This window comes from Scomber scombrus, chromosome 17, assembly GCF_963691925.1.
Source record: "Scomber scombrus chromosome 17, fScoSco1.1, whole genome shotgun sequence".
Taxonomy (NCBI): domain Eukaryota; kingdom Metazoa; phylum Chordata; class Actinopteri; order Scombriformes; family Scombridae; genus Scomber; species Scomber scombrus.
In genome coordinates, this window is record NC_084986.1 from 16,557,649 (window position 1) to 16,584,282 (window position 26,634).

A 26,634-nucleotide genomic window follows, 5' to 3' on the forward strand; every position below is an offset into this window, starting at 1 on the left:
AAATGGCAGAAGAGAAGAGAAGAGAAGAGAAGAGAAGAGAAGAGAAGAGAAGAGAAGAGAAGAGAAGAGAAGAGAAGAGAAGAGAAGAGAAGAGAAGAGAAGAGAAGAGAAATTGCTGTTCATTTCTGAATACATTGAGTCAAGAGGTAGGTGGTGCATATATTTTTCTAGGATAATATTATTAATATTTGCTATGGAGTTTAGACTGTTTTTTTATTCCATTTCACAGAAAATTGCTACCAGTGAGCATGGCTGAGTACAAGCTAGAAGTGACAACAGGTAACATGACAAATGCAGGAACATTTGACTACGTACATGTCACCTTAGTTGGAACAGAAGGGGAAAGTGAGCGAACTGTGTTGGACAACTTTGGTGTCGATTTTAAAACTGGGATGGTAAATTCAATCCAGTTGCTACTACTACTGTTTTTTGCAATTCATGCATGTATTCCTATTTGTTTATCACATTGATAAACAAATTACTATTTTATCACAGACATAAGATATATTGCACTGTAACTCTTTTCCCAGACAGGGACCTACACTGTGAAAACCAGTGTGTCTCTGGGGACACTGCTCCTAATCAAGGTGGAGAAAGATCCATTTTTTGTTCTCCCAGAAGATGAGTGGTACTGCTCCAAAATAGTAGTGACGACCCCAGAGGGAGATGTCATTCTTTTCCCGTGTTACAGATGGGTGTCCAGGGGAGGAAAAGTGGAGCTGAGAGGAGGGAGAGGTCTGCTTCAAATATCCACAATATGACAATTGTTTTTAAGTTATGTTACTTAAAATTTGACTGACATGTACTTTTAACATCTCAGCTATGAAGGGTTTCGAGGAAGACCATCCTGTGTTGGCTGACCATCGGAAAAATGAGCTGACACTCAAAAAGAGCCTTTACCAGTAAGTTCTCATGCGTGCACCATGTACTCTACCTAGAGATGCAGTTTGTCTCTGCAGCTAGATAAGTTCATTGTGTTTTCCCTGTTTCAGATGGGGGATTATTGATGAAAAACTACTTCACCACAGCAACTTTAAAGATACATCTGAGCTCCCAGCTGAAATCCGCTACTCCTTGGCCAGATCAATGGAAAGGCAGTACACAAAAATAATGCTGTAGGTCAGGTTCCAATATGTTCTTTTATTTGTAAGGTAAATAACAATTTTGAAGCATTAGTGTCAGTACATCATTTAAGTATATGCATTTTGCTTGTTTTTTAAAATTTAATTTTTACCCTTTCTTACCTCAGTGGTGCTGAACTCATGTTTAAGGGGCTGGTTGGATCGACTGAACAATGGGAAAGCTTTGAGGACATGAATCAAATCCTGTGGTTCTACAACACAACAATGTCAGGTAGTTCTGCTGGTAATTCACCTGAAAACCATCACTATGTGTTTTCATTATAATAGGGCACTTTCCATATAAGCATGTAAGTGCAAGTAATTAAACACTGATAAGTCAACAGCCACACACTTAAATGAAAAGGAAATAAATATTTAAATCCTACATGATGTAATGAATTCAATAAATGGTGGTTGGTTTACTCTTAACTAAACAGAGTTGGATCGTGATGGATATTCTTTCATTAGATTAAATGATCCTGAGGGACAATTACGACATGGAAGGTGATGGAAAAAAGTCACTCAGCTGATTTGATCCTGGCTAACTGCTGACCTTAAAGCTACACTAATCAATATTTTTGTATCAATGATGAATAGAAAAGGACTGTGTGTAAGCAGTTACAGTATAACAACGTAGGTGCATTACCTGACACTATTAAATATGTTAAATAGCTTTTAGTAAATAACACTCAACAGTATGAATGAACTTTTTTTGTTTGAACCTTACACTGCTTTTATTATGGTTTGATAACTACTTTACTTTAAAGTCAATATCAAACCATTATAAGTACATATCAGTCATTTACAGTGAATGTGCTAAATTTAAAACAAAGTTGTAAGGCTTTGTAAAGAATTAAAACCATCTCAGTGAAAACTGGTTTATTCCATTTTTCTCAGAGTCAGGAATGAGTGTGTAGCAGCATATAACGTAATATCGGCAGATAACGTAAAAACGTTTGCCCGTTTTTGAATGTAATGAGCCAATAACCTAATAACTTGCCAATAACGTAATTAAAGTGCTGAACCAATAACGTAATAACTTTTTGCCAATAACATAATACGTTATTACGTTATTGGCTGGTTAATACGTTGTTGGCCTGGCAAAAAAAAAAAACCTTTACAAATGTAATAACTGGAGCCAATAACGTAATAATATACTAATATCACTTTATTTAAGTTTAATTTATTGGATATGAAGTGTCACACTTCCATGGCATTTAGTCTTACTGTTAGGTATTTCAAGTAGCTGCATAACCCTTGTATGTTAGGGTCAAATAGACCTGTTTTTAAGATACAGACCTATATAGACCTATAGACCCCCCTCCCATCTTTATCAAACTGTCATACTTGTTATAATGTTAATAATTAGTCTACAGTCAGTTATCTTTGATTACGTTCTCAAATCCTTTTGCACTAAAGATTGTATGTGCAAGAACTTCAACAAAATGAACTGTGTTCACTAAAGACTATTAGATCACTGATTAGTGAAGAAAGTCTTATATCAGTCACATGACTGGCTAACTTGTCAATACATTGCCATCTAGTGGTCAATTTTGGGTTCTACCAAAGAAACATCTTTAAAATTGAGAAAAAAAGTAAGAGAATCAGAGATTTCATATCATACATTCATATCATACAGAGATTTCATATCATACAGTTGTCTGTATTTGCAAACACATGCTACCACTTCATTTGGAACCTGAAAGGCTAAAGCAGAAGGAAGGACTGGAGATCATTCTAACAATCAAGTTAAACAAATAAATAGAGAGAGAGAGTGGGGGCTTGTATGTGTGTGGTCAGGTCTTTAAGCAAATATTTGAAGGACACAATAGTAAGACTAAGTGCCATGAAAGTGTGACAAAGTGATATTAGTATATTATTATGTTATTGGCTCCAGTTATTACATTTGTAAAGTATTTCTTTTTACCAGGCCAATAACGTCATAACTTATTATGTTATTGGCAAAAAGTTATTACATAATTGGTTCAGGACATTTTTTACGTTATTGACTTATTACATTGAAAAACAGGCAAACTTATTACGTTATCTGCCGTTTTTACGTTATCTGTCGTTATTACGTTATTGGCTGCTACAGAGTACCACAGTGTTATTCTTTGACAACTTTGTAATGCTACACATGAGGCTCCAAGATGTAGGGGAAAAATTACAATTGTCAATTTTGATATTTCTAGAGTATGTTAAACAGCACTGGAAGGAAGATGACTTCTATGGATACCAATTTCTGAACGCAGTCAACCCCAATATGATCAAGCGATGTTCAGAGCTTCCTCCAAACTTTCCAGTTACAGAGAATATGGTGAAGCCGTTCCTGGAAGAGGGTAGCTCTCTGAAGAAGGAAATGATGGTATGGAAGATGAGTGGCTTTAAATGGGTGATAATCACTGCTTTGAGACAATTTGTAGGTTTAAATTTGAAGTGTACTTGTACGACAGTGAAAAGGTCCCTGAATATTTCCAGGTCTTTGATATCGGAAAACCATTTGACCTCTTCATATTGTCGTTATATAAACCTTTCTTTTGCTTCCTTTTACTGTACTATTCTATGCTACCTCTTGAAGTTGTACTTGTTGTACACAGTGTTATATGTTATAAGTCTTCCTTCTGTTCTTCCTCCCGATACAGAAAGGCAATATATTCCTCTGTGACTTCAAGAGGATGGAAGGATTGCCCACCAAGTTGTCTGATGGTGATGCTCTGCATGTGACAACTGGTTTCTGTTTGTTCTACTCAAACCCAGAGAAAAAACTGATGCCAATTGCAATACAGGTATTTCATTGCAGAACAAATCAGTGATGTATTCACATTGGATATCGAAAGTTCATTGAATAGAATTATAGGACTACTTACAGAGAATTTAGATCATATACAGATTTTATGTGACGTCACGCTGTATCCACGTTGTTAAAAGCTGTTTGTAGTTTGTATTCCTCAATATGCTGTCCAGTGAAAAACTATTGTTGTTATTTTTCAAACACAGTCACAAAATGTACATCTTAATAGTCTCAAAGGGATTCAGCTGTTCACATTCAACATTAGGACCCCAGTTTATAACCTGATGTGTCAGACGATTTGTTACCCAGAACCATCTGAGAAGTAATCCTTTGAAACTGCTTTGAAAAGGGCAGGAACTTTCAAAAGAACAAATATTTAACACCTCTCGTGTGATCTCATGATCTCACAAATCCAGCTGCGTCACAAGGTAATCTAGTTTATGTCACTGGCGAAATTTCCCATCTGTGTGTAAGAACTATCAAGTACATTTTAGAAAAATACTGCCAAGCACAGAAGTTGTAATCATAGTTTGTATCATAAATGAAAAATACACAGTGGTGCGTGAGGGGAAGGAAAAGAAAAATGGTGCTTCTCCATAACAAAGTAGCTCTACAAAAAAAGTTTTATGCTGTAAAATACTCATCACTTTGCATTTAAAGTGAAATTGTATGTTTCAAATTAGAAAAATAAATGATGGTTTTGTCACTTTTCCAGCTGTATCAACAACCTTCTGAGCAGAATCCCATCTTTCTGCCAAGTGACCATGAGACCGACTGGCTGCTGGCCAAGATGTTTATTAAAAATGCAGATCTCCTCATTCATCAGCCTGTCTATCACTTGCTTAACACTCACTTACTGGCTGAGGTCTTCGCTGTTGCCACTCTCCGCAGCTTCCCCCAGATTCATCCTCTCTACAAGGTATGACTATGCAGTTACAAACACAGAGCTGATGCTTGTTTTATAATCTGATAATGACTTTTCACTGAATCTTTCAATATAACTTGTAAACAGTACTATAAACATATATTTTTGATTTGTATCCATCAGGGATGACTATGTGAAAAATGTCAGCAAGAAATGTAATTAAAGAGCGTGTAAAATAATGTTTGCCCTCTGTCTGTACAGCTGCTGATCCCTCACTTCCGCTACACTGTCCAAATAAATACTTTCGGCCGTAAAACTATTTTTGCCCCTGACGGGATTTTAAGTAAGGTATGGATCTTTTTTCATGTATATTCATATTTTTCAATCAGATTTTGATACTCTAAATACATTGTGGTGAAAACCAATTCTATCTTCAGTATTTTGTTGTTTACTTGTGTGTTTTAACTTATTAGAGTACACTTGGATATGAGGGGCTAACAGAGCTCATGAGAAGGTCTTTCTCTGAGCTGACCTACAGCTCCCTCTGTCTTCCAGAGAACATCACTGCACGAGGACTGGAGTCTATCCCCGACTTCTACTACAGAGATGATGGCCTGAAGCTGTGGAAGATCATCAACAGGTTACTAAAAACATGCCAGTTTGAAATATAGCTACAATACATACTGAAGCCTTTCCTGACAATTGGCTGAAATGAATCATTTCAGAATAACAATATAAAGACAAATTGTTTTGTGTTTACCAGCTTTGTGAAGGCAATAGTGGAGTACTATTATCCTTCAGACACTGAGGTGCAGAAAGACTCTGAGCTGCAGGAGTGGATCAGTGAAATATTCACCCACGGCTTCTTAGGAAACAAAGACTCAAGTATTTCACTCATGTTCTGATTATAATTTGTAAACACAAAACACTGTATACTGCAGTATATATATATCTGTTCCACACAGATACAGTAAAAGCCAAAAACAAACTGATAATGACTGTGTAACCAACAGGGTGTCCAGGATCCTTTAAAACTGTCAAGGAAGTGATCAGGTTCATCACCATGGTGATCTTCACAGTAACAGTTCAACATGCTGCAGTAAACAGTGGGCAGGTGAGGCATGGCTGTGTCCGAAATCACTTCCAATTCACTATATAGTGCACAACATTTACCCTGTGCCATTTTATTTGAGTGTCAGAATGCTGAGTGTGTAAACTATTTAGTGCCCTCAAAAATTCTACAATGCAATGGGAAAAGTAACATTCACGGCATGTACACTGCTTTCCACTAACAATCCAAATGCTCCACATTTTATAGATATGAAAATTACTGTTGCATGACACTACAGCTGATGGTAATGACACAAAATGATGATGACTAGTGACTATTTGGACAGCCCATGGATGTTGGGAAATAGAAAACATCCTAGGGTCAAAACAAATATATGAATAAACAAACAAATATTTGGAACAAGAGGTAGATCTGGAATGTTGTTCTATCCATTATTAATTTCCTTGTAATACTTCCTTTCAGTAGGGTATATACTGATCAGCCAAAACATTAAAACCATCTGACTTATATTGTGTAGGTCTCCCTTGTGCCACCAAAACAGCTCTGACCTGCCAATGCATAGGGGTGGGCAATACGGCCTAACATGTATATCACAATATTTTTTATAATTTTTGCAGTGACAGTGTTATATCGCGGTATTTCAAAATTTAACTCCACTTTATACTCCACTCAAAATATGATTCTACCTCTATTCACTCTAATGGCAATGAAAGAGAACATATCTGAAGAAAGCCAATAAACAAATGTGTTTATTGGCTGATTTGGCTCCAACTGAATGAAAATTAATTATAGGCCTACATGTGTTTAAGAAGGAGTACCCTACCCCTGCCCTCCCATAATATTGGTTGATTTTTTAATGTAATGTGATGTCCTTGTTGCATCCTCATACTCACAGGCATGTGAGGCATGTTTTTGTGCTCCTCAATCCATATTTTTTGCAGTCTAGCAGGGTGCAATATGCTGCTGAAAGAGGCCACTGCAATCAGAGAATATTACTGCTATGAAGGGGTGCAATTGGTCTGCAAAAATGTTTAGGTAGGTGGCACATGTCAAAGTAATACCCACATGAAGGCCAGGACACTAGGTTTCAAAGCAGAACATTACTGAACTGCATTGTCAAACTCTGCACATACAGTATATGCATCATTTTTCACAGTGAATATAAACATCCAAGTGAAGAAACAGGAACAAAAACACATTTCTGACTAAAGGGAGACTTTAACAAATATACTCCATATTAAAACGTCTTCTTTATTTTAGTTTGACTACCATCTCTGGGCGCCTAATGGCTCACTCCTACTGAAAAAACCTCCTCCAACTACAAAGGGGCAGTCAAGCATGAAGACAATTTTGGAGACCCTGCCGAATGTTGGAGACACAGTCAGCTTTGTAGCAATGGGTTGGGTACTTTCAAAAAAATACACAGACCAGGTAAGTTTGATGTTCACTAATACACAAAAATGGAAGAATAATATATGGGGATGAACAATTAATACAAATTCTATCGAAATCACAATATGGCCTACTGCAATTGTCAAACAACATGAGGAGCAATATTTGTTAAAGGAAAAATGTAAATTAAAACACAATTATAGATTAAATAGTGTCATGCTGCAGAGTTGTCCAGGCCTATACATAATATTTACTGATTCATTTGTGTCACCTTGGCAGATTCCCTTGGGTACATACCCCGAAGAGCGGTTTGACGAGCCTGCCCCTAAGCAGATGATTAAGGCCTTTCAAGCAGAGTTGTCCAACCTCAGTGAAGCAATTACAACCAGAAACGCGCAGCTTAAAGTGCCCTACACCTATCTGAACCCTACTGAAGTAGAGAACAGTATAACTATTTGAGTATATGTGAGGGAGCCTTTTTTGGCCTTCTGCATTAGTGAGCACTATCCATACCTTTTCCAATACTTGTCTTACATTAATAAATACATTTGGTAAATACAAAAAGTAAGGTGGTAGAGACGTATAGTGATGTGTTGCGTGCTGAGAGAAGACGGCTATGTCTTGGTTGTATCATGTTTAGTGGGCCTATTGTAGGGTGTTTGTATTTTTGTGTGAGTCACTGTATGTAATACACAGACACAGACAAAGACTGTTTAGCAATAAGTTAAATGAAAAGTTTGGGTTGTAAGTGTTTAAGCATCAGCTTGGATCCATGTATCAATTAGGCCATAGTCCATCAACAATGACATAATGCAATGAAATGTAAGGCAGTACTCCTCTAATAAAACAAGTTTTCTGCGACATTGGAAATTGATAGAATGATCTCACATGAAACTAGGTACCTCAGCAGTCAGTAATAACACATTTATTTTTCTAGCAGGACCAAGAAAATGGAATATTTTCTGCTCTACAGTCATAGACTGCCTATGGTGACGTATGACTGTTCATGTTTATTGAATAATACTCACTTGCTTGGCATTTCAAATTAAAATTTGAATCCGCCTCGTCATTCAGCATGTACTATTGAGTAAGAGTACAAAAGTATTTGATTTACGATTGCCTAGTGTGAGTACACCCTTAGGTCACACTCACACTAGGCAATCGTACCGTGCCCAAGCATATTTGCCCCCTAAAACCGGATTATTTGGCTAGTGTGAGTGCAAGTGTACCGTGCTTGAGTACGGGGGTATATGGGTTCCTAATCCGACCATTTTTTGTGTATTATTTTATCATTATTAAGGCAAAATAACTCACACATAGGTTAGTTGTTCCTGGAAGCCAAAACTAAAACATTAGTTTAGGGAGGGGTATCACAGAAAGGCTTGATTAATGCTGTGCTCTTTGGCATCAGATATTTCTCCTCTTTTCTTTCTGCGACTATCAACCTACCTATGAAATTTGTGCATAGTTTTAACCTTATAGCCATAAGCATATATAAACACAAATGTCTGTTGTCTATCAGCTCAGTGTCAGCATTGTGTGCTGAGTAAAGAATGAGCTTTGTGGGCTAAGTATGTTCATGTATACAAGTAATTTGACTCTGGTTTCTAATTGCTCTCAACAAATACAGTGGGTATTAATAAACATAAGTATATCATTATTATGTACTGTATTATGTAAGTGGGTAAAAGAAATAGATACACATATGTATATAGAAACAAGTGGATAACATGCAATGTTTACAGTATATACAGTTTCTGTAAACAAACAGGATACAAGTCGTGCAAAGGTGTGGGGGGAAGGTGTGGAGATGTCCTCCAGGCCTCTCCACACTGATGTTGGGTTGTTTACTGAAAAGCAGTTTTACAGGTTTCAGTGTCTGACTTTCGTAAATAAACTAATCTGGTCCCCAGGCCCCAGTTAATATCTAGTATTTTTTGCAGCATACCAGCAGTAGATGGCATTTATTGGATGTGTCGAGGGCAGCAAATCTGTATGATGGTTGATAACAGTATCAACAATCGAGTCGGGTCTAGTCTACAGGTTTTCAAAACTGAATGGTCTCAACATAGCAGCATTCAAGCCTTGTTTCCACTGCTTAATTGAATTAGTTCTACAGTCCAACTAATCTAACCAATACTAAATTACCTTGCTTATAACAACAGGTTTTTTTTTTTTTTTTTACAGAAAACAACAAATAATGTAGATTCTTGACAGTTTTGAGAAACTGGAACCAACCCTTTTTTGGATGGGTTCACAATTTTTCAAGTCTGTCTTAAAACAATAGTCATGTGCATTTTGCTTGAACAAATGTCACAGAACTGCACAGACAGGTGAGCTGCAGTTCCTCAAAAAATAAATTGACAAAAAATGTCCCTTACAAGGTTAAAACCAAACCTACAGCCTTGATTTAATATTCAAAAATCACAGCCTCCATCAGCCAATTAGCATTATTGTCTTTCACTGTTTTATAGCACCTCTAAATCCAGATGCACATTTAAAATGATTTTTTTTGTATTAAAAAACAGTTTAGATGACTTTGCTTTATAGTATTGTATAGACATTTTAATTTTCTATCAATTATTTTGGGGTTAAACGTGCAAAAATGTATATTAAGCATATGTGAACATGTACAGATAGTGAGAGATGACAGGTATGAGCACAGTGTCACATTTAATATGTACAATGAATGTCCATGATGTGTTTATAAAGTGGGAAGTAGACCTTAATAAATGCAGAGATATCACAAAATTAGGTCTCAGGAGTTGTTTATGAAATGGGGATGAAATGGAAATTCCTGTACAATTGAGGACCGTCCTACTGACCCTTGGGGCAGTAAAAACTGGAAACACAATGAAATTTAGTCACACCACCTCTTATGTTAATTTGTAGTGGGGGTGGGGAGTTGTTGTCTCATAAAGGTCCAAACTGGGGTGGAGGAGATTAATAGAAGAAGACAAACACAGCCCTCAGTGAAGGAAAAACTAGACCTGCAGCTGAAGCAAGGAGGTAGGTAAAACTGTCTCTATTTAACACAGTGTATGTAATAATTCATCCATCCTCATGGTATGACAGATAATAATCATGTAACAATGTACGGACAGAAGTTTAGTGATAAGAAGTTCTTTTTTTATGTTTTGAAAAATGATAAAAGCACTTATCTTTTAAGTTATCTTTTTTTCTGGACAGTTTCCCCTTATTGACCATGGCTGAGTACAAGATTGAGGTAACAACAGGTGACACGGAAAATGCAGGAACTCTGGACCACATATATGTCACTTTATTTGGAACTGAAGGGCAGAGTAAGCGAACTGAGTTGGGATACTTGGACATCGACTTTACAACTGGGGCAGTAAGTAGGACCAAGATGAACAATGCTTATATATTAAATCTCAATTAGGTTTTTTGTTTGTGCAAATGTACTGGTTGATTGATAGCTTGATAATTTACCGTAAAAACTGGTAGATAAGTTGTATGGGTGTATAAGACGCAGTCTGTTTTTGGGGGTTGTCATGCTGGGAAGATGCTTTTCTATTAAAGACTGGTTTATTTGAATGCACCAGTAGCTATTCATTTGTAAACACATAGGTTTATACAAGTTATTCCAAACACAAAACAATCTACTTTTATGTGAAACACAATCGAAACACACATATTACGCCTGAAACAGTGTGTTGGGCTAATGGTCCAATAATGATCTCTTTAACTCAGACTGGGTTCGGGGGTAAGGCTATGAGTTAAACCTTTTTAAAAAAACATGGTAAATTTACACAATTGATACACTGTGTAGCTGTATGCTCACTCAAGTCCCAAAAACCCTTTGACAGAGCTGTTGTTGTGCGCAAAGATTGCACCCAAGTCGCTGTAAAGCTAACCAGCTAAAATAGCTCCATTGCATAACACTCTAAAGAGCACTTTACATATGCATGCATAACTCCAAAGCAAATTTCCTGGTTTGTTCAAGACAAATATTTAAGCAAGGCTAACCTGTTCCAGCTGAGGAGATTACCTGCATTTTAAAAAACAACAACAACTTTTGTACTGTTTTGTGAACACTATTTCAACACATTTGGATAAGCTCAAAAAATGTTTACATTTAGTTTTTTCATATTCCTCACTTTCCCAGTGATTTTCCAGATGCTTCTAAGTGTGGCCCACCTGGAATAAACTACTAAATAAGCATAAGTCATATATCTAACTCATTTGAAAAATGGTTTACTATTGTAAAAACCTAGTTACAGATAGGAATCAGATATTCTACTGTGTACACTTTGTTTATTTTGAAGCAGATCCACATGTAAAACGTCTTTTTAATCAATATTTAAATATTAAATAAATATTAGATATTAGGACTGTGTAGGTCAACTGACTACATCATGTTTGAGAGTTTATTAGCAATTATTTTTCATAGGCTGCTGGATTTGACCATATAGATTACTTGACTGACTACATCATTGCAGGAATTAAATCTCAGCTAAAATAACATTTTCAACACACTGCATTCCTTTGTTTATATTTTTATGAACCCTTATTTTCAGGTAACAACCTACACCATGGAAACAAGTTGTTGCCTGGGGACGCTTCTGCTGGTCAAGGTGGAGAAAGATCCCCATTACATTCTTCCGGAGGATGAGTGGTACTGCTCCAAAATAGTGGTGACTACCCCAGACGACGATGTCATTCTTTTCCCCTGTTACAGATGGGTGTCCAGTGGAGAACTGGTGGAGCTGAGAGGAGGGAGAGGTCTGATTCAAACAAGCACACAATATCACTTAGTTTTCTTCATTTTTGTTAATCTTGTTGTCAGTGTAATTTAAAATAGAACTAAAGCTGTGTTGTTTTCATTTCTCAGCCATGAAGGTTTATGAAGAGGAACATCCCCTGTTGATTGACCACCGCAAGAGAGAGCGCGCACTCAAAAAGAGCCTATACCAGTACGTTTTCATCCGCACAGTCTTCTCCTACAGATGCAATTTTGGTCTCAGAAGATCATCAGGAGTGATGTTAATGTGGTTTTAAGTAACTTTATTTACTCTTTTTGTTTTTTTAGATGGAAGATTATCGATAAGGGAATACCTCACTTCACCAGTTTTAATAATTCCTCTGAGCTCCCAGCTGAAATCCGCTTCTCCAAGTCAAAACAACATGAAATGCAAAATGTAGCGATGATGACGTGGGTTTATATAAAAATGTTGATACTGTGACAATGTCTATATCTTGTGAACTAGTGAACTAGAGGCATGTTGGATAATCATGTGCATTGTGTTTTTCTCTTTTTCACCCTGTCTTACTTCAGTGATGTTGCGCTCAAGCTTAAGAGGCTGATTGACTCTAGTGAAGACTGGGAAAGCTTTGAAGAAATGAAAACCATCTTCTGTTACAAAAAGACAACCATGTCAGGTAGAGCTTTACCAGTTTTCAACAACTGACTTCATATAAGTATTTCTGCAAACTCACTAATGTATCAGTACACTACAGCAACAGCTCTTTCTCTTTCACTGCGAAATGATCTTAAAATCTTATCAGAAGTTATCAGATTAATATGTTTGATTTCAGTGCATGGACCTCAACAGTAGCTTAACTTATATAATTTGCATTATAAAGCTTGCAGGAATGGCCAACAAAAGTAAAAAATATCTCAAACTACAGCATGTAGGTTGGCCAAACTGACCTTCAAAGTTCAAACTGCAAAATGCCTTCACCAGGCTGACTGACTGAAGAAGTTTACTGAACCAAAACATGCATGTCGGTGCCACGGAAAGAAGTCTGCAGTGTTTGTGAATCAATGTATTGATTCATTGGGAAATCCACCTGTCTGCAGTCAAACAGGCACTCACAGACAGAATAGGAGCTGATCAATCAATGTAGATAAAGTAAATAACACATACAGCAGGATAGTCAACCCCTTAATGTGGGCATTCTCAATCAACAGCTGACCGAAAAGATTACGTTTTGTGATTGGTTGATGCTTTTATTCGCGCTCTGTGTTAAAGTATGAGAACAACTTGTAAAAATATATTGGCGTGCAAATTAATTGCACAAACCCCCTGCCCACCCAGTGTTTTAAGACCTTAAGCCTCCGTTTAACCAAACCAACACGTTCAACATCAACTATGCATCCCAGATGCAGGCATGTTTCCAATAACAGGTTTACTTGGTTTTAACTTTTTTTTTTCCTTCAGTCCATGTTCAGTAAAGTTAACTCAGAAGTGACTGATGCTGTCATCCACACTTTAATTCAGTTTACTTTGCCCCAGAGACCAGAAAAGCACACGAGGGACAGACAGATGTGGAAAAAGACAATCTAAAACACAGCCTTATGATAGATAATAATACAGTGATTTAGTATGACAGCACTTTAAGAAAAGCAAGTATAGTCAAAATTACAGAGCCTTACTAACATATATATATATATATATTATACCTCTAAACTGCCTTTCTTCCAGAGTATGTTACACAGCACTGGAAGGAAGATGACTTTTATGGATCCCAGTTTTTGAACGGAATCAACCCCAATACGATCAAGCGCTGCTCAGAGCTTCCTCCAAACTTTCCAGTCACAGAGGACATGGTGAGGCCGTTCCTGGAAGAGGATAGCTGTCTTCACACGGAAATGGAGGTATGGAAGATGAGTGGCTTTAAATGGGCGATAATCTTTGCTTTGGCAAATGATTTGTAAGTTTAAAGAGTATACAAGTGAAAAGTCTCTCAATCACACTGTATACATTTATTGCAAATGTCTTTTAACATTCATTTCATGTGTCTTTTCTTCCCACAAAGGATGGCAATATATTTATCTGTGACAAGGCGATCATGGATGGAATACCTGCTAGAAACTATAATGGTGAACCTCTGGATGTGACTGCTGGTTTCTGTTTGTTCTACTTGAACCCAGACAAGAAGCTGATGCCGATTGCAATACAGGTGCAGTATTTTCTTGATGCAGCAGATCAGAGACCTCATGTATACTGTATACATTTAATCACACAGCTATATTACATTTTATAGTGTATCATCAGTATGTTTTCTAAAATCACTATTTTAACATATAACAATTTAATATTTTTAATCACATTCCAGCTGCATCAGGAACCTTCTAGGCAGAATCCCATCTTTCTGCCCAGTGACCCTGAGCCTGACTGGCTGCTGGCCAAGATGTTTATTAAAAATGCAGATCTTATGGATCACCAGGCAGTACATCACCTCATGAAAACTCACTATCTGGCAGAGGTGTTAGCTGTAGCCACTCTTCGCAGCTTCCCTGTGATTCATCCCATTTACAAGGTATTATTACACAAGAGGTCACGGTATTCAGTGCGTGTTTGCTGAAATTACCATGAATTTTACTTTTAATATTCTCTTTCACTGCATAGCTGCTGATTCCACATTTCCGCTACACTCTCCCGATTAATACTGAAGGGCGCAAAGTTCTTTTTGGACGTGAAGGAGCTTTAAGAATGGTATGGATCTTTAACATACTATGTATACTCCAACTAGATTGCACCATTGCAAAAATCTGTTTAATGCATTCAAGTAATTTTTAAAATTATTTTATACTTCAAGAAACATAAACTATTTGTATGTTTTTAATTGCTAGAGCTCACTTGGATATGAGGGGCTGACAGAGCTCATGAGAAGGTCTTTATCTGAGCTGACCTACAGCTCCCTCTGTCTGCCAGAGAACATCACTGCACGAGGACTAGAGTCCATCCCCAACTTCTACTACAGAGATGATGGCCTGAAGCTGTGGAAGATCATCAACAGGTTTTCTTCACATACGATTGCAACTAATCGGCTGAAGCACAATTTTAAAAGACAGTTTAAAATTGACTTATTTTTATGTTCACCAGATTCGTGGAGGAAATAATGGAGCACTATTATCATTCAGACTGTGAGGTGCAAGATGACTCTGAGCTGCAGGAATGGATCCATGAGATATTCATGCATGGCTTCTTAGGAAACACAGACACAGGTATTTAACCCAGTTTCATTTGTAGCCTATATGGTATGTTGAATTCAATTGACTGACAATGGTGGTTGCCAACAGGGATTCCACACTGTTTCCATAATGTCGAGGAAGTGATCAAGTTCATCACCATGGTTATTTTCACTGTGACAGCTCAACACACTGCTGTCAATGATGGACAGGTGAGGCAATAATAGTAGCTGGGACAATAGAATACTTTTTGATGTTTGATAAAGTATTACATGTGTTTTAATGCTTCTAACGTGGTTTCAGAATGTTTTTTAAATTTAATTTTATTAGAAACAGTGGCTCAAATAAGTAGAGTAAAGCCCATGACCCAGAAAAAAAAGTACTCCATATAGAAGCTTCTTTTGTGATTTAGTTTGACTACAGCTCCTGGATGCCCAATGGCTCGCTCCTGCTGCGCCAACCACCTCCAACCACCAAAGGGGAGGCGTGCATGGACACAGTATTGGACACTCTCCCAAATGTTGCAGAGACAGCCAGCATTGCAGGAATGCTGTGGCTTTTTTCAGAAAAATACACAGATGTTGTGAGTTTGATGTTCACAGAAGGCTCATCATGACCTTTATCCACATTTTGAAAATACCTTGACAAATTGCACCACAAGCAAATTGCTGATTTTCTGTTATGTTACTGTTCTCTTGGCAGGTTCCCTTGGGCTCATACCCAGAAGAACGATTCGATGAGCATGACCCTAAGGAGATGATTAAGGACTTTCAGGATGAATTGTCCCACCTCAGTGAAGACATTACATCCAGAAATTCAGAGCTTAAAGTGCCGTACACCTACCTGAACCCTGCTGAAATAGAGAACAGTATCACTATTTAAGCAAGTCTGAGGGAGCCATTTTATTTACATTAAATGTGGTGGTAGACACAGTTAGTAGGGTGTTGCATGCTGGGAGAAGATTATTATATTTTGATTGTATCAAGAGTGAGCCAGTGGTATAGTAACATATTAATCAGTTAGGCTGTAGCCAAATGTAAAAGCTTTCTGCATTAGTGTAGTTCTCTGATTTTGTGGTTTCAGTGCGTAACATTAATTTACAGAAATAATACATTCTGAATGTAGAAGTGCAATATGCTTAAGATTATTTGTATCAGGTCATTCAAAGATAAATATTTAACTTCAGGTGTTCTTTTATGTACTTATGTTTCCCTTTCCTATAAAGACATGACATGAAGAAAATGAAGACAGGGATTAATCAGATAAAGCTAGCTGGGAGTGGCTCAGTTTGATCTCTCTTTTTTGCGTCTATATTTAGAATTTAAGCTTAATTGGTTATAGTTTGAGTGATAGGCTACATATATTGGAAATGTTTAACCTGGTGACCTAAACTATCCAAATAAAGGTGGTGTGTAATTAAATCTGTGTTCTTTGTCTTCTATTTTGTGTCCAGTACATTTTTATACTATCAATTGGTCCTGGAACAACCAGAGCTGAAAACAACTTTCCTCAGTGTGGACAGTATGGAGTTGTAATTTGATGTCATTTGTGAAGATATGGAGAGATAGATGGGTTGCAGTTTAGAGCAATTATAGTAATAAATAAATCTGCCAGGGTTGTAACATAATTAGAGAAGAAAATGAAAAAGCAAAGTTGTGGGACATAAACTGTATTCATAATTTGGACATTTCTTGAATATTGGCTTTTTTGTGAAGAACCAGATAACTTAAATAAATTAAGATGGGGCATTTGTTGGTGTCAGTTATAACAGAAATCTGAAACATGACAAGGGGTCTTGAACAGACATTACTTTTTTTTGTAAGGGGTCACAAGCCAACAAGGTTGAGAACCACTGATGTCATCTCTAACATTTTTTTTCCTGAAAAGCAACAATGTCTGTCAGATAAATGCAACAGAGGAAAAATACAATATTTCCTTGAATACTGTATAGGGATAGCCTTTGGAAATACTATAAATAAATAGTAAAGTTGACCCTAAAAGTACCTCAAAATTGTACATAAGTAAATTCAACAGTAAAAATCCACCACTGGAGGGAGGTAAATGTGGTCTGAATGTAAGTGTATTGGTCCGCTAAATTTGTCAAAGTGGGACCTCAGTCTCTCTAACCCATCTTTGCTGCAGACTGCACCATCCGAAACAAGCGAGGTTTATTTTTAGACTACAGTGCCACACAGTGTATGTGCAACGCGGACTGTCTTGATACAGTAAAATAATAACTCCAGCCCGCTATACTAAACGCCTGAGGACATATCATTCAGTCAGGACAATGTTATTCAGATTCGGCGTCATTCTCACTCCGGACTCGTCGGATTCGGAGGTCTTTGTTTTGGGTTCGCGTCCAGAAATGGGCCACTGGGACCCGAGCGGAGCGGTTCAGATGACAGCCTCTCAGAAGTTCCCGTCACCGCATGAACCGTGTCTGTGGATCGGCGAGGTGGAGCTGTCAGAGCCGGTTACAGACACACTGTGGTTCAAGTTCATCAAAAGAGTCAGAGGCACTTATATTTGGGAAGGTACACATGGATGTTGTCATCTTGAGCGTCACATTTAGCTGAGTACGCAAGAGTACAGCGTGCCAGACGTCACGCATATTCAACGTGACGTCCATCGTAACATGCATGAAGGCCTACGAGGCGAAAACAACTCCATGTTTGTTTCGTGTCATGTAATTCATCCATACTGCCACGCGATGGCGTTAAAGTCACACCTCATTTACTAAACGCTCATGTACCTGTGCACGTGTTTTTAATAGTAGTAGTGTAGTGTAGTGGTGAGACTTACTAGTAAAAGTAGCAATACCAAAGTGAAAACATATACCATTACAGGTAAATGTCCAGCCTTCAAAATTATGAAATACTAGAGACAAGAGATGACAAAATAAGAGATTTGAAAGTTATCAGAAAAAAGTATCAAAACTAAAAGTACCCCTAATGTTAAAAATCTGCCTTGTCAGTGTCACATTATATTTATGTTATATTACTGAATTATTGTTATTAATAAACGTGTGTGTTTGTGAGCAGTGTTTTAATGTAGCTAAGTAAGGCGTCACATACTGTTGAGCTATTTATAACAATGTATCATAAACTCATGTTTGTTGATGTATGTATTCAAATACATGTGTGCAAAGTAACTAGTTACAATAGTTGTCAGATAAATGTAGCTGAGTAAAAAGTTATTGACTTAAATATCTTGTAAATTTCTCTGCACAGAGGTAATAATAACATATGCAGATAAAAAAAGTTATATTAATTGTGCAGTGGAGGAAAGAAGCTCAGAGGGCTTATACAAAGTCATTAAAAACATAATGAGTCATAAAAACAGTACAACATCAAATAGACAAAAAGAACAAAACAAACACAAAAAGGAGAAAACAATAATCAAGATATGGCCTTGAAAACAATCAAGGCCATACATTTTCCTATGTGGTTAATGGAGTTTTTTTTAAATGTATTTCATCGCATAAAGTACAAATACTTTATTATTTTTGTATAGTACTTGAGTAAATAAACGTTAATTCCCAACACTTTGGTAGAAGGGTACCATTTTTCCTGATGTATTGAATGTTGTTTCTCTGTTAAACGCATACATACTTCTGTGCCAACATGGTTTTTGGTCACTAACCTGCACAAAGGTTGTCTTCTTTGTCACCAGGCAATGGTCCACACCACGACAGAAGTTGTTCATATGATAAGAGGAACATGGTGAATGGAGTGTACTGCCACCCGATTGGTCACTGGATAGAGGAAACAGGACACACAGATGAGATGAAACACACCACCGACTTTTATTTCAATGTGGCAGGTCAGAAGGCCATACATTTTTCCAGGTAATACAATACAGTAAAAGCCTTTTTTACATAATGTTGTGTGGGAATGCTGTGAGTATGTAAATGTCATGAAGACAAATGAAGTAAGTAACTCAACCTTTCTCAGTTTAAATTGTTGTCCATTTTATTTTCAGAAATATGCATATTTGGTTTCCTGCAGTGTTAGATGGAAAGATCATTACCACTCTCATGGTGTCTTGTGGTTACTGTAAGGTTGCCAAGCGACCAGCAAGGACTTCAGGAAGCCACTGCTTGCAGCCTATAAGTAGTACATAACCCTCAGTAAAACCACAGCATGTCATTTTTGCACTCTGGATTTTGTACAATATAAACCAAAAATATGTAACATGTTAATTATAAATAGTTAGTGCTGTGACCCTTGGGGAAAGCCAGGCTAGCTGTTTCCCCGTTTCCAGACTTTATGTTAAACTAAGCTCATCGGCTGCTGGCTGTATCTTCATATTTAGTGTCCCCACCTATGAGTTCTGGCAATCTTTTCACCTGATTCTCAGAAATAAATCCAATAAGCATATTTCCCCAGATTGCAAACTATTCCTTTAAGCATTTCCTGTCATGATTCATAGTAATGGGACATCCCTAATGAAAAAAGATGCTGAAATCCTGCAAACTGTCAAAGGACTCTTCTTGTGGAAGTCTCTTCTTTCAAATGTAGCTTATTGTCTTAGATTTGATGTATGCTCATTGCAAGTTTGAATTCTTAAATATCCTGATATTCAAAGGACACTATTCTTCTACAATACTTCAGAGTCATGTCACTCTGCCTTTTTAAAAAAAAAATCTCTGATCTCACTCTCTTATAACAGGACAGACAAAGAGCCTCAGTCACCTTCTTATGCCTGCTCACTCCTTTGTTTTTTGACCTTGCTCTTTCCCATTTAGTGATAATTGCTGTCTGACACGTTGGAAAAATGTCCTTCCAAAAAGTAAACCACCAGCAGTATTATCACCTCCTTAACCTCATTTTTGCAGAAGTGACTGATATGCGTTTTTTTGTCGATGGAAGTACACTTCATTGTAGTCCTTGGTTTCCTTCCTAGTCACAAGTCTTTTAGAGAGACATTGAGTTGTTTGTGTCAGCTCATGACATCTCAGTGACAGGTTTGAGTTCATTTACAGCCTCCAGGTTGAATAGCTGCATTAAAGTCAGTCACTCTATGTTCTAATAAAAATAGAGCAAAACCTTTATCACAGGTTTAACAAATAGTGTGTTTCATTACCACAAACAAATGTTAATAAATGTGTCCAAAAAGTTGATGAAAGTAGGTGGTTTGCATGTGCAGGGGTAACTTTATCACTCAGTCACAGACTTCTGTGTTTATAGGGTTGGTCCCGCCAAAAACACATCTGTGCATCTCTGACATAACCTAGCAGTAGTGATAGACTTAGAGAGCTGTTATGTAATTTACTTAACATTTGGGGTTAGCCAGGAGGATGAAGGATGGGTGCATGTTCATGTTTGAATGAAGTCTACCCATGCATTTCTTTTTATCCTTTAAGGCATACTCAGTGCCATGATACAGTATATCCGGCACAGGACCCCTGACGCAGTGAACACATAACTTGCATAAGAATGAACAGGCTTGGCTTGTGCCATCAGGTTTTAATTTGTGTCCGAGGACCTTACAAGGCTTATGTCAAGGACCTGTGTTCAGTAAGAGGCACTGTGCCCTTGTACCTTGCCTATTAATAGCTTTTTAAATTACTCTCTCAGACCTTGCATCCGTGTAGCCCCAAGTATCATACACACTCACTCTGCAGTAACTCATTACATGATTCAAAGGGACTTAAACTCACTTTCTAGCAGGTCCCTCTTCATTCACGCTCATATTCAGAGAGGAGGAGGCCTAAGGGTTACACAACCATTTTTTTGTAATTAGTTTTTTATTTCTGCTGAACCAAACAATCTGGATTATGACACAGAGATGTTTGTCTTCCAGTAATAAAGCAAATTTTAAAAGCAAATTTGATAAACTAAACACTGAAGACAAAACGGTTTTAAAAAGTTCACATATATTCTTGAAAACAATGTAAAACAGGTAAACCTTCTAGGATATTTTAAAATATTTTTTATTTAACTGTGAATAATTGAAATAGTCAATGTAGCTCTCTGGCAGGATAAAAAAAGAAGCTAAACATGCAGAGTAGATAATGAGAAAACGTGTGCTTTAGTTTTTCATCTTTAAATAGTCCTGTTGTTACATATTGAAGGGAAAAAAATGTAATTGCACAGTGGGAGCAAAAGACAGTTGAATCACTTACAAAAATACTGTTTTCAGCAAAAAAAAAGAAATGGAGGTCATCTAGAAACAGAAGTTGAGACCACAGAGCTTCACAGCAGTGCCACTGTGGGACATTGTAGATTAACAGCGTCCTTCCTTCCTTTTACGCGTCACCTCCTCTGATTGTTGACTTAATGCATACTAATGAGCACTAAATGGAGTCTGCCTCAGACCGTAGTGGTGAGGGAGAAAATTAGAGGGACAAGAGGTCAATAAAACATCACGGCTATGAGGGAGACAGGGAGGAAGGTGGGAGAAAAAAGCTAACCGTCTGCTTATTAGTGACCTGCTAACGTCAGCTGACCTCTTACCTTTCTGTAGGACAGGTTTTTTTTAAAAATAACTTCCCTTTGGTACTCCTATTCATTACACTGACCGACAGCCTCCCTCACAACTCATTTATTTTTCCCTCTCAGTGTCTGAAGCTCTGTATTTTATAAAACTGCTACTTTACAGTTGTGATCTATTCATTGCATTTTTTCCCCCTGTATCTCTACTTTGCATCACTTCAACCTGTATCTAAAATGACACTTGAATTGCAGATCCATAATGTGTAATCTGATTATATTTACCTGTACATTAGCCCTGTTTTTTTAATTTATTTTTTTTGTAAATCATCCCTGTTTATTGCCCCCAGGGTGCTGCCACGGATTTGGCTGGGCAGCTGTCCACGACAGGTGGAACATGTGACTATCAAGCTGAAGCATGAACTGGGTGTTACTGCAGTGATGAACTTTCAGACAGAATGGGATGTGGTGAACAACTCCCATGGCTGCAGGCGCAACCCAGATGAAGCCATGACTCCAGACACCATGATCCATTTGTACAATGACTGCAGCCTGGTGTATGTGTGGATGCCCACGCCTGACATGAGTACTGAGGGTAAGGAGAATTCTGCAAACATACAAGTATGAATTCAGTAATAATAAAAGTGTTTAGTCAGAGTGAGCGGACAGACACGGCTTGGAGCTGTTAATGACTCAACATCTTCCTCAAAGACACTCTGGCGGAGCTGGCATTTGCATGTATAGTACTGTCATTAGTCTGGGTCATTTGGCTGATTAGCTCTAAACTTTACTCACAATGCCAACCTTCACCGTGCTGTTTTTTCACCTTTGAAATTCATAGGTTCCATTCAAATAATTCAAAGGTCAGAAAATCAATTCATCATTTCTAGAACCAGATGACACAAGAAAGAAACCTCTAAAGGATCCATGATTGATGAAGTTGTAGCCAACCATGACCTCAAATCACCACGAGAGCTTTCCTTCAGCCTGAATATTCATCAATCATAAATACCTCATTCTTTATCACAAAGCGATAAAAAATGTGTCTTTGGCATGACTCACATAGTACACAATGGGCCTGAGTTACTAAAGGTTTGCATGTGTAAAAACACGAAAAATATGTACAAACTGATTTAAGATAAGATATTCCTTTATTAGTCTCACGACGGGGAATTTTACAAATTTACAATATTACTATTTAGTAGAATTTGCAATAGTACTAACAGGTCGCTCTGAGGCTTGCGTCTTTCAAATGTGCAAGAAAATATGCGTTGTCCATTTAGTACTTTTGCCATAATGAATATGCAATTTAACCCCCGGGGTGCAAAATACAGGGAGGAGAAAATGCAAATATGTTATTTAGCACACGCATTGTGATTTACCAAACCTGAAGGTAATTTTGTCTATAAATAGTTTGAAGGACAGGTATTAACCGGCTATGTGCTGTGCACAGATGACTGTTGTTGCTGTGATGATGAGGAGACGGAGGCACAATGACAGAATATGCAGAGAACTGATTTTTTTCCACCTGTGTTAATATTTTTGGAGTGGAATATTTTTGGTTTTACTAACAGTATTGACTTTGTCACAAACACTCTCCCATATAGCAGGTTTTCTGGTAATATTTTTTTGTTATAACTCAATATGTTTGTTAACCCTTTCCACTATAACCTTTAATTCCATGGGATCAGATTAAATTTTGCGCTTGTGGGCTTTCTACTCTCCATTAAGACACAAAACCCTCATTTAAATACTGCTGTCTGCGCCTGTTGTCATTTGCGCAGCTATTCTTAGTAGATCACCCGCAAAATGCATGCTTACCAAACGTGCAATCTATTGCACTGCACACGCAATGTAGTACCCTTTATTTGGGATCTTAGTAAATCAAGCCCATAAAAGTCCAATCATACATTTGAGATCTATTTTTTCTTGAGAAAATAATATTCATACAGTCCAATATCTCATGTCAATCACAAAAGAAGAATTCATGCTTCCATGATAAATTCAAGTATGGCAAAAAAAAAATCAAGAGTAATCTATATTTATAGTAGTAATCCACCTACACTGGTACCCGTTGATGTCAGAAGTTTATTCTTGATTGTAATGTACTGTAAATCCTTTTAATAGGATTTGATGACAATAACAACAATATAGAATATTGTAATGCATGTTGTTATTATCTTCTGCAGGTCGCATCAGGATGCTTCCCCAGGCTGTATTTCTGCTTCATGGTCTCCTGGAAAATGGTCACACTGTCTATGTTCATTGTAATGCCGGAGTGGGCAGGTCGACAGCAGCTGTGTGCGGCCTGCTCATGTACGTCCTCGGCTGGAGCATGAGGAAGGTGCAGTACTTTGTCACAGCCAGGAGGCCGGCAGTATACATAGATGAGGAAGCTTTAGTCCAAGCTCAGGCAGATTTCATCCAGAAGTTTGGACAGCTGCGATCATCCATCTCTTACCCGGAGACATGAAAGTTTTGTGTTCTTGTAATGAAGTCTTAAAATTTGATGATGAATTTACAGTTATGGAAGGCTCCACTGGAGACTTTTTGAGACTAAAATTATTCTTGAAGTTGTGTAGAAAAAAAGTATTTTATAGTCAGCATGAAAGATGCCTGAAGGTAAAAAAACAAGGCAAGAAAATATACTACTTTCCACAAAAATCTAATGTATGTTCACTGACCCGCTTCTGCTGAGTGGCTTTTGAAATCTGGTTGATTCCCAAATATCCAGAAAGAGTTCTGCCGGCTGCCAGTATACAGTAGATTTTGCAAGCAATTAATCCTCCTGTGATGTGTGAGCTTTTAACTTCAGGAATTACAATGTGCCATTTGGTATTCACAGTTGCAAATTCTGCACTTGGAAGCAGCTGAGGACACTATTAGTGGTTCTTGGTGTATGTCTGCAGGGGTTTTTGGAGAGACCTTTTCTTTTAGCCTTTTTAGTAATCAATGAATAGAGTTGACATTTTGAGAAGGCACCTCAGCCCCGTTGAATGAGAGATGAGATTTCTTCTTTCAAGGTGAGAGGGAGGCAGGTCAAATATGTTGAGTCTTCCCACTGTTTAAACATGTTGTTCTTCTCAGTAAAGGATAATGCATCCATTTCATGCACTTTTTCATTCAATTTGGTTTGTTCAGTACTTTTTTTTCTTTCTTTTTTTTTAAGAGAGGTCTTAATACTTCCCAAAAATGGCACTCCTTGCCAACCAATTCTTAAAGCAAAACAAAAAAACAAAAAAAAAACAGACAATGCCTCTTCCTTCCTGTCAAAGGGATATTCAGCTCCAAGACATCGAAGAATACAGCTCCGCCCCGCTCTCTCACAGAGCTTGATAGCATTTCATCTTCATTTAATTATCCGTCAGATGCTATTCCGTTCTATCTTCTAAATAACAAAAACAACATCCCTGCCAGGCCATTTTAATGCATACATAATAAGACAATATTGGAATATTGTTTGTTGTCAATTCTGAACTCCTGCCTGAACTCCTATTGAGTATGTCATGCATTTATCAAAATGCAGTGTTTTTGTTAGCCGTCTCTAATTAAGGAAAGTTACTGAATTGGAGAAGAAGAATTCTTCTTATACCTGCTCATTATGTTTCAGACAGCGCCTCATGAGGGTGTCAATGAGGATGAGTGGGGGTACTGAGCCCTGCACTTGTACTTGGTGTTTATAAACGCTCTAAAAATATATTTTTTAAACTGAATATTAAATGAGTGGAATGCTTGTTGTTTTGAAGAAGAAGAGTAAGATGCAGAGTGTGTACAGGTTTGATGGAAATGATATCAGTGTAAACAGTATGTTTGTGGGTTCTCAGGTTTGCCTCTTAATGAATGTCAAGTCTAACTGGTAAACATGTAGCATTGATTCCTCTGGATTACTGTCAATAATTGATGTTATAAAGTATCTGTAGTTCTCATGATTTCCAGGATCTGCCAATCACATACACCAGTTCCCACAGATCCTTCCATCCATTCATGAGAATTTGAAACTGTCTCTGAGACTGCTTTTTATAGTACAGAAAATTTATTCCACGAAAAAATCCACAAATATCTCTTAAATTCCATTTAATCCACAATGTCCCGAAAGGATACACATAGTTCTTGTGTTGTGTCTGTTGTCTTGGCTTTGCAATGTCCCTGCAAGCTATCCACTGGTATTTATTTGCTCTGCTCCTCCTTTAACAGACTCATTCATTCCGCTGATTTAAAGCATCACAGACCCATTCTTTAAATTTGCTCCTGTTGTGCACCCTCCCTCTTATCCCTTTAATGGATCCACCAACTGACACAGACCATTTCCTGTTTTTTTCCTTTGTCCTCTGCTGTAGAATGAAAATAAATCATGAAATGAAATGGGGAAAAAAAAAAAAAAACTTTTAACAGGAACACCTTTTTAGGATGTAAATCACAGTGTATGGGTCAATCACACCACCTAAGCAGAGCAGCCTGATAATGAAAATGACTCATTCATTCCCAAAGGTGAGGATTTTACAGTCTTTTTAGTGCAGTCCTCAGTATTTATTACAAATACATATTCTATAGATGCACCTGCACATGCCCTTTATATCAAGCTTAATGAAAGACATTAGACTGTGCGCAGATTACAATAACATTACTACAACAAAGATTAGTATAACCAAAGAGCACAGTTCTGTATAATATGCGAATTCTTGTCAACCTTGATTTAGCATACAAAATATTAGTAACACAATTACTTATTTCAGTGATTTAAACTGCCTCGTATTAATCAAAAGGAGCCGGGTAAGGGAAGGATCTTAGATCCTCGTCAGGCCCTGTAGCCTTAGGACAGTTGACAGTTGGGCGTAGGGGCTTATATTAATACCAATTAGATACACATTATGATATTGAATTTTTATGGCCAATATTGATTTTTCACACATGCTTCATGTTTCATAGGCTCTGCGTCATTGTCTTTTCCAGATGGCGAATGAGAACAAAATACCAGAGCAGTGCCCAGAAACAGCCCAATTGACACAACAGCAGAATTTACTGC

General features: G+C 37.5%; 3 protein-coding genes across 3 annotated transcripts; all 3 read left to right on the forward strand.

Moving 5' to 3' along the window:
• The first annotated feature begins 239 nt into the window (after positions 1–239).
• Positions 240–7,700, forward strand: LOC133997614 (hydroperoxide isomerase ALOXE3-like). The gene is made up of 14 exons (XM_062437279.1): positions 240–395; positions 531–735; positions 821–902; positions 993–1,115; positions 1,250–1,353; positions 3,314–3,486; positions 3,764–3,907; positions 4,628–4,831; positions 5,039–5,125; positions 5,251–5,417; positions 5,541–5,662; positions 5,791–5,891; positions 7,110–7,280; positions 7,521–7,700. The coding sequence occupies exons 1-14, from the start codon at positions 249–251 to the stop codon at positions 7,698–7,700; spliced, it is 2,010 nt and encodes a 669-aa protein (XP_062293263.1). The 5' UTR covers positions 240–248.
• A 2,746-nt stretch (positions 7,701–10,446) lies between these two features.
• LOC133997727 (hydroperoxide isomerase ALOXE3-like) lies at positions 10,447–16,059 on the forward strand. The gene is made up of 14 exons (XM_062437425.1): positions 10,447–10,593; positions 11,780–11,984; positions 12,094–12,175; positions 12,292–12,414; positions 12,538–12,641; positions 13,688–13,860; positions 14,022–14,165; positions 14,322–14,525; positions 14,615–14,701; positions 14,839–15,005; positions 15,092–15,213; positions 15,289–15,389; positions 15,590–15,760; positions 15,880–16,059. Exons 1-14 carry the CDS (start codon positions 10,447–10,449, stop codon positions 16,057–16,059), a joined length of 2,010 nt encoding a protein of 669 aa, XP_062293409.1.
• Positions 16,060–17,326: 1,267 nt separating this feature from the next.
• Positions 17,327–24,716, forward strand: epm2a (EPM2A glucan phosphatase, laforin). Its single transcript, XM_062437665.1, has 4 exons — positions 17,327–17,711; positions 18,850–19,024; positions 21,962–22,206; positions 23,801–24,716. Exons 1-4 carry the CDS (start codon positions 17,465–17,467, stop codon positions 24,082–24,084), a joined length of 951 nt encoding a protein of 316 aa, XP_062293649.1. The 5' UTR covers positions 17,327–17,464; the 3' UTR covers positions 24,085–24,716.
• The last annotated feature ends 1,918 nt before the right edge of the window (positions 24,717–26,634 follow it).